Source organism: Chenopodium album, chromosome 17 (assembly GCF_948465745.1).
Source record: "Chenopodium album chromosome 17, dcCheAlbu1.1, whole genome shotgun sequence".
Taxonomy (NCBI): Eukaryota; Viridiplantae; Streptophyta; class Magnoliopsida; order Caryophyllales; family Amaranthaceae; genus Chenopodium; species Chenopodium album.
Window position 1 is genome coordinate 45,880,102 of NC_137850.1, and position 12,916 is coordinate 45,893,017.

Below are 12,916 nucleotides of genomic sequence, written 5' to 3' on the forward strand. Positions count from 1 at the left end.
TATTTCACAAGCATTCATGACTTTAAAATAAAAGCTTATGCTTAGATTAATCTGAATATAAAGAGGTATGTCAAGAAAATTAACCCGAAGATACAGAATAAGAAAACACAATATTCATTGAAATTGGGTGCTTATTAGGGAAGGAGGTGCAACATTTCATGACAATGGCAGCTAACCTCGGAAGAGTCGGAACTCAGATGCCACCTCAGTCCTCATGTTCACAAATTTTGTTGCTTGCTAAGCCTTCTAAGACATTAAGGTCTGCTACTTGAGCAGCACAGTACATATAGCAAATTAATGACGCAAAACTACCTGTAGTCATCAATTAAATCACAAGTGCAAGCAGTGAGCTGCTACATTACCGGTATAATCTTCAGTACAAAATTTCTCATTAAGTGTAAAACACTGCCTGCCGATGGTTGTGAAGCTGGTATTCATAATAATACTTGCCTCGAGAGAAGCCAAACGAAGAGGAACATTAGCAACTACATGATATACTTATAAACAAGATACAACCCTCATTGAGGAAACAGTAATTGTGCCTTTTTGCACACCGTACATTTTCCGAAATACATATAGACAGTGCATTTCAAGGCATGCTCTCCCTCATCGTCATTGGGATGACTGACAGCAATAATAGAAAGACCTTTCAGGCTTTCAGGCAATTTACTCCCTATCAAGGCGATCATCTTCATTGTTTGGTGAAAGTGAAAGTAGTTCCGTCAGTTGTGTTCGGTATTCAAGACCTCTAACGTAGTGTCCCAACAGCATGCACCTTAACAAACAAAATAAACAAATGAAGCATCTATTAACCATCTTCTGTACACGCAAGGTGCTACTAGCACTCTAGCATAATAGGATGATACCAATCTCTACAAATGAGAAACCTAACTCCAAGACTGAAAAGCACTCTCTCTCTCTCTCTCTCTCTCTCTCTCTCTCTCTCTCTCTCTCTAACACACACACACACACACACACAATAAAAGCAAAAAGGTCGGAAGGCAAGAGAGAAGATGAGCTCAGAAGACTAACCAGAATATAAGACGTGCAAGATAATCTCTGGTCAGTGAAATTATGGGCTGAAAATTAAGCGAAGTGTTTTCAATAAGTTCCGCACAGTCTTCGTTTTCAACATTTAAAGCTCCAGCAGCATTCTTCTCTGACAGAGGAGGGGCCTTTGAGTGCATCTTTGGAGATAATGTTGCAAGGAGACCATGGACAACAGAACGAATTGTTTCTTTGACTTCAGCAGAGGTTGGTTCTGACAACTCTGCCACCTATACCAACGAGTCAAATGGTCATGAGAAGGAAAGTTTAGTGTAAGCATGTTGATCAACAATAACATTTATAGCAAGGGTAAAATCAATTGTACCACATGTTATATTTCATAGAAGTTCTATCTCACCAAGCCATCCTAAATCTCAATTTCTATATATCAACCTGTTATGATTTGGTCTCAAAGAAAATGTGAAACGTGGCAAATCCAGTCCGAATCTGATCTAAAAATGGACTGGTACTCTCCGAATCTAACTTTCCCAGTTTGCTCTGCAATCCACAAAATTCACGTGATTCTAGTCTTTATATTTAACTGGTTCAATTTTGGTAAAGTCTGGATGTGGATAGACGTATGTCTAAAGTCTCTCAACAAACCCATCGAACCCCCTCCCCTTCTCATATGGTCAAAGTAATATGGTCAAGTTGCATTCTTGATATAATGCATATATATAGGAAAAAATCATCACAAATCACAATGTAATAGCAAGAGTCATATTGATCATAGCCATAGCAAAGAATGACTAGTGCAAATTACGTTAAAGAAGCAGAGATTATTTTCTAACCTTCTCAGGTTGCAATGAGCGCAGGTAATCCAACAACTCATTCTTTTCCTCTCCCACAAATTGTTGCATCTGAAGAGCAGCATTCTTCCTCTTGACTTCTCTCAGCTCCTTTTTAATCAATATCAAGTAAGATTATGAGAAAGTGTCTTACCATTCATCAACAAGTAATCAGCATTTTCTCAACCAAGATTGAGTAAATAACATAAACATTTCAATATTTCATAATAATCTTGCTCATAATTTTGAAATATTTTAAACACTACTTTGACCTCTATTGATGGTATTAATTTACTAAAGAAATTTTCTGGGTGAGGCAAGTATTGAAGAAAAGCACATTACACGTAAGCTTCAAATGGCAGACTGAGAAGCTATTTCGTCAATGTAACAAAATAAATACCTTCTTAGTAGCAGATAACCGAGAACGCAAGTGACGAATGTAGGACTGAATTTCAGGAGTTATTTCACCAATGTCTTCGCTACTGAAATCTTCAGATGGATTTTCAGCAATTTCCTCACCACTAGAAGAAACCACACTTTCATCAGCAACTTGGACTCTTCTAACACTGTCAAGTAATAGTTCCTGCAAACCAAGATTGAGGGCCTCTGATATTTGACTCTCATTATTTTCATCATGAATATCAAGGTTTTTCTCCAAACAAAGCCTATACTCAGCATTTCTTAAAGTATATCTGCAACAAATAAACAAAAGTTGGGGAATTTAGCATACAATTTAAAACAAGAATTTAAATGTCATAACAGCCATGCTCTCCAGCATATCAAGATAAAAACATCTTTTGGAAGTGTCATAAGAACAGAATTCTTTGCTCGTAGACACAAGCAACAACTATGACACACATGAAAGCGCAACAATCACAGCCAAAAGGCCCAAAACCATTACAAACATACAAATCAATAACCATAATGTAGAGAGCTATTTACTCTACTCAATTATTTTATCCTTACAAATCATAGAGTTCTAACACCCAACATTTAAGCGATATATTCCATGAAAGCTCTCCACTATGAACTATTTTATATCACCATGAATAAAAAATAGCTCAGAGAATGGGAGAAGCAGAGCAAACACAAATATCACCAATAATAAAAACATTGATACTCTGAGTCCAGAGATTGAAATTTGCTGGCTTCCTTTTTCTACTACGCCTAACAATTTGCTAAAGTGACATGGCACTCATCGGGCAGTGGGACAGTACAACAGCTGAACAGCTGGTGCAGAAATGCAGAGATTAAGAGAAAGGCAAAATCTACAATAAAACAAGTAACAGAGGAAGAAGACAGTAAATTGCTTAGCAACAGCTAATGACTCTATGAGAGCAGGCCTTGTATTTCAAGTAGATGCAGGACTTAAGAATGAAGCACCAGTTAAACGAAGCGCTACTAGTTTTAACTCTTTTAAGAAGGTAATAGCCACACCATATCAGTAATTATGAGTAACATTATCTTAAATCAAAAGACTCACAACCTAGGGTCATTCTAAAGGGTTTTTAAGAGGATTCGAGTCTAGTCATATACATCTGATGATAATGTATATCTAGATCCATAACTTGGGAATTCCTCCAAAATAAAAATGGCACATCTGAAAGCAGAATTTAAGCGAGAAGGCTTTCAATATTCTAATAATGGAAGCCGATTTCAAATTAACGCCAGGTACCACTATATTTTTCAACTGTCATTAGACTTAATTTACAGCGGAAAACAATAACTAGAATAGTTCACATTTATATACTTCGTATTGCAATACTCAGTAAATGGTAAAAGTTTCTATAATACAGCAAATTCAGACATACCCAGTCATCATTGAAGATACCAGCAATCTGGAGAGAGGTTCCCACAAAGCCTCAACAAGAATTTGAAATTGATTCGAAGGAAGCAATCCTAGCATGCCTGAAATAGTCCTTTTCATAGCATCAATGGTAGTAGGAGGAACATCTTTCTGGATGAGGCTGATATCTAGTGGTTCGATGTCTTGGATCAGATCCAAGAGTTTTGGAGACTGAAAGATCAGCATATGAAAGTCAGAAAGTGGACACTGAGCATCAATTTATTTATTCTTAATTACACATCTTTTTCTTCACAAAATCAAAACAATAAGCTAATATACTGAAATTCAATTAGCTTCTTGATGACACATACAGCTCAATCCAGGAGCAGACTTAGGTAGTACATTTATCAAACATCTATATTGTTTTTTGTTTTTTTTTTTTTTAATTAATTCACAAGCTTTACTTATTTAATTTCCTATATTGCATATCACTATCTTTTGAAATCAAAATCAAAATTTACCCTAAAAAATTCCAGATATCTGATAATTCAATCAAAGGACAAATTCCTAGCATGAATCCTTACATCTCACCATTCATAAACACAATTACCAATCCTAAACAAAAATAAGCATCCTAAGTATTCGAGCAATCACGAATTCAACAATTAATTAACTAATTAAGGTCCAAAATTCTCAATAATCAATCAAAACAAACAAATTCTAACAAAAATCACCTAAAATTATTATACCTCACAATTCATAAACACAATTACCAATTCAAAACTATAATCATAACCCTAAGTATTCCAGCAATCACGAATTCGATAACTAATCAAGCTCCAAAATTCTCAACAATCAATCAAAACAAACAAATTCCTAACCGAAAACACCTAACCGTTTTATATCTCACAATTCATAGAAAAAATTACCAATCCAAAACTAAAATCAGAACCCTAAGTATTCCATCAATCACAACTCAACAATTAATCAAGCTCCAAAATTCTCAACAATCAATCAATCAACCAAAGCAAACAAAATACAAACAAAAACAGATAAAAAATAAAATCAAAATCAGATTAATCTAACCTTAGACCTAGCACTATCACCAGAATCAAACTCCTCGAACGACGACGAAAACGGAGAAGACGAAGCAGCAGCAACAACAACGAATCTCCGACATCTTCTAGAAACTACGGAAGAAGAAGTGGTGAGTTTGAGGAGAGAGAAAGGAAGAGAGAGACGAGACGGTGGTTGTGAAGACGGCGACGTTGAAGGGAGGAGAGAGAAAGTGGCGGGAGAAGAAGCGAAGGTTGCCATTAAAATGAACACAAAATCTCAACCGTCGTCTTCTTTCTTCCTTCCAACTCAACTTTCTCTCTCCTCTTTGGCTGAGTTGTAATGTTAGCTGTTAAAATTTGAGGTACAGCATTGTTCAAGTGATAGATTTAAATAAAAGACAATTTTATTACTCCGTACGTCTTTTATTTGCTGACTGGATATGGACGATTATTTTGGGTTGAATTGCTTGTTTTAATTATGTTTGGCCCAATGGGTTGTTTGGTTTTTTTTTTCTTGATTAGAGGTCCAATTGATTTTTAAACTTTAGAGCCCAATTACTTGAGAGAAACTAAGAAAGAGTTCACAACTCACAAGTGACATTAGTAATTGTTATTACCTACACCCCCCTGTAGGTAGTAATACCTACACCCCCCTTCCCTTCCTTTCCATGTACAGTAAATACTATCATATTGAATAAAAAAAAAGTAAAACTACTACATTTTCTCTCTCCTCAAAATTTTACCCACTTTTCTCATTTTCACTCCACATTCTCTCTCCTAAACTACCAAAATCTCTCAAATGTCTCTTGAAAAAAAATCAAAATTCGTTTAGATCTCAATTAAAATATTAGATTTAAAAGATAAAAGCACAAAATCGAAGGAAATTTCATCAAAAGAAAGGTCAAAAATCAAATTGTAAGTTATTTTTGTTTATTTTTTGAAGGAAAAAATTGCAACCCTTAACTTTTTGCCTTGTTTTTCAATTATTTTCTCTAGATATATTAAATTTCTGTAGTAGTTCGTGATTTCTTATAATTTTTTCGAAAAAAAGTTATAACCCTAACTTTTTATTTGCCTTATTCTTCAATAATATAAAATTTCAGTGTTAGTAGTTCATGATTCTTCTAATTTTATCATAATAATGATTCCTTGTAATTATAATAGAATGATGTTTGGTATCATCTATATTAATTGATTGAACTTGTGGTGTGTGTTATTAGCTTGTAAAATTATTGGACAAAAAAAATTAAAAATATTGTTCAATTGCCCTAACATAATGGACAATTTGATCTATTTTGTAGGATTATAGAAATGTAAATTTAGTTCATAGTGGAATTTTTTTGTTTTTTTTTTTTTTTTTTTATTTTTTTTTTATGGATGTTCTTTTTCATTTTGGTAAATGTTCATTTATATATTAGTATATGTTCATTCACATATTAATAGATTATCATTAGAATTCTTCACATATTTAATAAGAAATTTCAATTAGAGTTTGTGATTGCTCATAGTTTTAATGGAAGTGATTATTTTAATAATTATTAAATTATGTTATAAGAATTTTCCATAATTATAACATATTTTAAAAATTGTTATTCGGTGAATTTTGGCTAGTACATTTAATCTATCGTACATGTTCATTTTAGATGAACTTTATGTTCATTTGTAGAAGGATTAATATTCAAATTATAATTGCCAAAAAAAATATTCAAATTATAATAACTTAAATTAAAGATAAATTATTAATTTGATTTATGAAATTGAACCGTCAATTATAATTTAATATTACTTATTTTGTCACTAAAAACTAATATATGACGAATTTTGGCTAGTAAATTTTAATCTATCGTAAATGTTGATTTTAGATGGAAAAAAGATCATTTTAGATGGAATTCATGTTTATTTATGATCATTTTCGTATTAATATATGTTCATTTAAATTTGATATATGTTCATTTTCTTTGCATTACATGTTCATTGTCTTATTGAAAGATGTTCATTTGCAATCTAATACAATATTAATTTTTATATCTAAGCATATTCATTTAGTTTATACTTGTTCATTCTCATATGAAGAGATATATTTGTTTCAATTTTTTTATATTTGTTTGTTATTATATTAAAAAATGCTCAATTTATAATTGTTCATCATCGTATTGAAGATGTTCATTGGACTTTTGGTATATGTTCATTTTTATGTTGAAATATGTTCATATAGATTGTAATACTTGTTCATTCTCGTGTTGAACTATGTTCATATTCTGGCAATGTGTTCAAATTTGTTTTTGTAAATGTTGATTTAATTATCTTGTTTTGTTTATAGTGTATTTTGATTGTTACTAACATTTTTCTTTACAATATTTTGATCTCTTATTACACAGGATATAATGAAATAAAAAAAATAAAAAATAAAAAAATAAAAAAATAATAAAAAAAGTTGAAGACGATTATGTATATATTGTGAAAAAGATATGTATAAATTAAAGGAAAATGCACAAGCATCATAAGAGTAAAAGGGGTACAACCGTATGACAAGGACGATAATTCTATATACTTTTTATTTATACCAAATTTATAGATTGAAAGACAATAATCATTTTGTAAGGCACATATATATGATATGTATATATTTGAAGTTTAAGATTTTCATTTTTTGTATTGTTATTAAACTTAAGCATGTGTACATTTGAAAAGTTGAAAGAGTTCCCTTTTATGCTTAAGAAATAATGAGTATATATTGATTTAAAATGATATTATTATTGTAATTAATTAATTTTATTCTACATTGAAAGATATTTTTTCAAACAAAGCCTATTAATTTAACTAAATAATAAAGCAAATTAATAAGAAAAACTATCTAAAAATAAAAATGATAAAAATATACTAAAATGAATATAGCACATCGTATTAACAAGATTGAACATTTAATGATACAAAATTGAACATTTATATATATAAACGTGAACATTTTATATAACCCGGAAATTATAAGATGACGTCATTATGATAGAAGGGGGGTGCGGGCAGAGCTACCAAAATAGGGGTGTAGGTAAAAATTTGTAGTGACATTAGGACTTGAGGCAAAGTATGGGAGAAGAAATTGGTTTTGCGATCGACGCAGGAATTAGTTTTCGTTTTAGCATTATTTATGGATAGCGCTCAATTTAAATAGCTATTATCTGGGTGTAATTTACTGATGAACTTTAAAAAAAATAAAAAAAAAAAAAAATCTTGGAATAATGTGAACAATATGGGCCCTGAGAAATTAAAACTAATGTGTGAAAGTTTTACATAGGAAAATAAAACTAGTGTTGACTAAAGTATGACTTATCTATGCTACACGTTTGATTCATTGGATCCCCCTTTGGTGTGTGTATTTTCTCCATTTTTTCAACACACAAATTTTTCAAGCTTTGACTATATTTTTTCACGATTATTATGTAAATATAGAATTATTATGTAAAATGCTATTGGAATAATGACTAAAATTATACATTAATGAATAACGACCATAAAAATGATTAGAAAATTTTTAGGAAGCATCTTATATTCTCCTCGTTCACTTGTTTTTGTGTCAGTCCATTTAACATTCCAACATGGCATGAAAGCCTATGTTAGCCTATTGAAACTTTCAAATTGGGCATTGTAGCACTCCGTAGTTTTGTACATTTGTATCCGATTAGGCCATTACACAAGTTGCAACTTTCAGCCCATTTAATCATGAAATTTGTAAAATTAACATATTGTCATTACTTTCTTCTATTTATAATTCAACTATCAAACCTTGAATCCGCCATTATAATACCTAATTTTAATTTACTTAGTTTACCTTTATACTCATAACTAGTTTAAATCCCGTGCAATGCACGGTTGTTATTAATTTTTTAAAGAGTTATTATTGTATTGAATTTTATAAAAAATTTTTTACTCATAATAATATAATATTAATTCAAAAGTAAATATAAAAATGTATTAGTTGGATTTATATGGAGAGTTATTATTGTTAAGAATTTTAACTGGAAGAAAGATATTTTTCATTATTATAAAATGATTTCCTTACAGAATCTTCGTAAAAACAGAAAGTAAAATGGGCGGGAAAATTATTGATGACACTGTGACAAGTGTCATTTTAGGTTCGCTTTTAGTATATGTTAATTGATTAAGTAATTACATGTGAATACATATACTATTTTTTCCCCAAAGACGTGATGTGCGGAGGAGGACTATATTGTAAAGAGATTTAAAATTTCGTACTAAAACTAACCATGTGAATTCACATTGTAAGGTCATCTCGTAATGTTCAATTAGAACTTTATAGTACAATTAAGTAGTACTCCACCATTAAGTATGATTAATGTATATCCATAATTCATGTCATAATACCGTTCCCTATGCCTAACCAATTGCGAATTAACATTACAATAGCAAACTAAAATCCTAAATTTAAGTTTTCATGTAGTAGCTTGAAAGAGCAATTAGGCAGGAAAATGTGGGATTTGGCCTCATACGATGAAAAAGAGGCGTGAAAAGTACTCATAATAGTTTGTTGGAGCATTTGCATGTGATGGACTGACTACTCAATATAAGTGTAGACAATGCTATAACAAGAACACGCAAAAATTAACTACAATTCATTGTTGTTTTGGCCATTAAAAGGAATTTGGGTTAGGTTTTATCATCTTGGCGGACCTTGATTTACTTTCAATAGTACTTATCGATCTTTTGCTTTAAAAAAAAATAGAAAAAAGAACTTGGGTTAATTAATTCTATGCTTTTGACTAGCTATTTTTGGCTTACTTCCTAATCACATTAATATTGATCATTACTCCGTATTGTTTATGCGCTAATTATCTTGGGAATATTGATTTGAGTAAGTTAATGCCTAAGTAAGGAAGTTCTCAACTACCAGACTCGTGGTTGATCTTATCATTTTAAGGATAAGATAACGGTCCAATCCCATCTTCCCATGTTCTTGGTGGTATATTGGATGGTGATACTTGGACATGTCAAATAGGTACGGATCACGATTTAGTCAGATTTGAATCAAATAATCTTAAAGTATATTATAGTCACTTCGTCCTGAAAAATTATTCATATTTGAATAGTGATGGTCTCATAAAATGCGAATAGCTTTTAGAGACAGAGAGAGTAGTTATGATTACTAATTCTCCTAACGGGTAAACATTGAATATAATTTTTTTTTATTATATAATTGATTGTAATATGTTTCTTTTGATTTGCTAATATATAATAAGGTATGATATATGTACTAGTTGCTTTCAATAATAATCAACTAATATACCAAACAACAAAAGTAGTTGGCACAATGGATCATCTATTGACCCACTTTTTAAATTATGCAAGTTTAAAATCCACAAATATATGCTCAAAACCCAATTTAGGGTTAGTTCGATCAATCTGAATAAAATCGATAGTTCATATTTCGATTTTTACTAGGACTTAGAAAGTTTAAAGTGATATGTAAAAAAGACGTGATGGTTGACATTAACTTATATTCATTTGTTAATCCACAATCTAATTTTTTTTTTTTTTTTTTTTAAAGTAAGATACAGGGGTAGATTAGGAACCTCGCAAGACCGTACCCTATTCTATCTAAAAGTAAGAAATAAGAAAATTTGCTATCCATTAATGGGTCAATATCTTGGTGCGTCAAAGTGAAGTAGCCAAGAGAGGCAACATAATCTGCTGCTCGATTTCCTTCCCGATAGATATGCTGAGACTTGAAGGCCAAGAAAGAATTCAAAATGTTCTTAATATCATCCATTAGCAGCTGGAGCTTCCACGGGCAGTTATAATGACCCTACAAAATATTAATAACAGTGAGATTATCACCTTCAATAATATTATGAGTGATATTATGCTCCCTAGCTAGGAGGAGGTCATTACGAAGGGCAATGGCTTCAGCAAGAAAAGCTGGACAAAAGCCTAAATTATAAGTACGACTAGCAATATGATCTCCTAAATAGTCCCTAAGAACAACACCAGCAGATGCTGAATTGTGAAGGGCGAAACCATCAAAATTGAGTTTACAATAGCCTACAGGAGGTGGAGACCAAGCAATAATAGCAGGGGAAGACTGGGCATTAGTAGGAATAGACTGATTGCTTGGAAGGTGGATATCATCCAAGAGAGAACGAGCCTGCCATTCTTGAAATAGAGAAAAGGCACGAATATAAATACTAGTTATATTAGCTGAAGTATTTTTAAAAATAATAGTATTACGACATTTCCAAATGCTCCAAAAAAGGATGGCAATCTTAGGGAGTGAGCGGGGAAAAGATATCTTGAGAGATCGAAAAAGATCTGGGATCGTAGGAGAGGAGGGTATCAAACCTACCCAAGTACGAACAGACGTAGAAGACCAAAGATCTAATGAGGAAGGACAGAGAAGAAATAAGTGTTGTTGAGACTTAGAATGCATATTACAAAAAGCACAAGAAAAAGGCACATTAATATTTCTAGAAACTAAGGTTTGTCTAGTAGGGAGACTGTTCCGAAGGATTTGCCATAAAAAGATTTTAATTTTGGGTGAAATATCTAAATTCCATATCCACCGAAATTCCCATTAAGGAGAGCATGGGATAGAATTGTGGGCCAGCCAAGTGGCTGATTTAACAGTAAATTGACCACCTTTAGATAGACCCCAACAGGGTTCATCGGGAACAGGGGCAGAAGGGAAGGGGATTCCCCGAATCATTTGGACAAGGTCATGAGGGAGGACCGAAAGTAGAAGGGGAATATTCCAAGTATTATTTTCTAAGATAAACATATCAACAGTGACATCAATATTAGGAATATGATCTGGGTCTAAATTTAAAAGAGCAATAATATTAGTATCAGCACACCAAATATCAACCCAAAAAAGAATAGAAGAACCATTTCCAATTTTCCATCGAAGGCCCCTAATCAGTAGAGGACGAATTTGGAGAATTTTTTTCCAAATCCAAGAATCTGTAGGCTGAGAACGATAGCTCAGAAAGTGAGAATAACGAAGGTATTTTGCTGTAATTGATTATACCCATAAATTGGAAGGTTCAGTCATGATTTTCTAGCCTAATTTAGCTAGAAAAGCTGAATTAATAGCATCAGATTTACGCAAACCTAGGCCACCTTGACTCTTGGGTTGACAGATAGTATCCCAAGCAACCATTGGAAGACCTTTTTTAGCAGGAGACTATTTCCAAAAGAAATCTCGATTAATTTTATCCAAAGAAGAGGAAACAGAAACAGGAAGACGAGCTGTAGTCATTGCATAAGAAGGAATAGCCTCTAGACGGCTCTGAATTAGCACAATCTTACTAGCTTTAGAAACTAAATTGGAAGACTAGGAATTCATTTTTTGATCTGCTTTCGCAATAAGATGTTGAAAGTTATCTTTATTGAAACATGAGGAATTAAAGAAAACCCCTAAATAACCACCAAGAAAAGACTTAGGATTCATATTAAAAAAACTAGCCAAATTAGATTTATGACTATTTGAAACATATTTAGAAATAACAATAGAAGATTTATGGAAGTTAATAAGTTGACCAGAGAGCGAAGCAAACTCGGCTAAAGTATGACGGAGAGTGTTACAAGCCGTTGTCGTAGCTTTACAGAATAAAAAGACTATCATCTGCAAATAAAAGACAAGGGATAATCGAGGCTGATGGCGCAATTTTGACTCCAATGCCTAGAGATTTGCTTTGGCTAAGGAGGAGCAATTTTTTAGCCAAGACCTCCATACAAATAACAAACAAGGCAGGAGAAAGAGGATCACCTTGCCTTAAACCTCTTGTGGGCTTAATTAGATTAGTCTTGGTATAATTGACTGCCGGAGAGTAAGACACAGTAGTAATACAAGCTTTAATCCAGCTAATCCAAGTATGACTAAAACCAAAAGATGCGAGGGTGGACCATAAAAAGTCCCATTCAATACGATCATAAGCTTTTTCCATATCAAGTTTAAGGGCTAACCAACCTTTCTTACTTTTAGATTTATTAAAAAGGTTAAGAACTTCATGCACAAGAAGAATATTATGTTGTATAGCATGGTTTGGAGCAAACGCATTTTGGTGGGGGCCAATAACTTTCTTAAGAAAAGGCTTTAGACGATTAACCGAATTTTTTGAAATTGCTTTATAAATCGTAGTACAAAGACTAATAGGTCTATACTGACTTGCCTTAGTTGGGTAGGTAATTTTGGGAATCAACGTGATAATAGTATGGTTAAGCTCTTT

General features: G+C 32.3%; 1 protein-coding gene across 1 annotated transcript; it reads right to left on the reverse strand.

Moving 5' to 3' along the window:
* Nucleotides 1-325: 325 nt before the first annotated feature.
* Nucleotides 326-5,041, reverse strand: LOC145589905 (uncharacterized). Its single transcript, XM_081646611.1, has 6 exons — nucleotides 4,708-5,041; nucleotides 3,647-3,852; nucleotides 2,236-2,527; nucleotides 1,839-1,946; nucleotides 1,033-1,277; nucleotides 326-775 (listed from the first exon to the last, which is right to left on the reverse strand). The coding sequence occupies exons 1-6, from the start codon at nucleotides 4,936-4,938 to the stop codon at nucleotides 667-669; spliced, it is 1,191 nt and encodes a 396-aa protein (XP_081502737.1). The 5' UTR covers nucleotides 4,939-5,041; the 3' UTR covers nucleotides 326-666.
* Nucleotides 5,042-12,916: the final 7,875 nt, after the last annotated feature.

Excerpts from the sequence above, each read along its gene's own strand:
- LOC145589905 (XM_081646611.1), bottom strand. The coding sequence starts at position 4,938 with ATGGCAACCTTCGCTTCTTCTCCCGCCACTTTCTCTCTCCTCCCTTCA. Across the intron at positions 3,853-4,707 it reads GTGATAGTGCTAGGTCTAAG|TCTCCAAAACTCTTGGATCT; the intron begins GTTAGATTAATC and ends CTGATCTTTCAG. Across the intron at positions 776-1,032 it reads CTTGCACGTCTTATATTCTG|GTGCATGCTGTTGGGACACT; the intron begins GTTAGTCTTCTG and ends TTGTTTGTTAAG.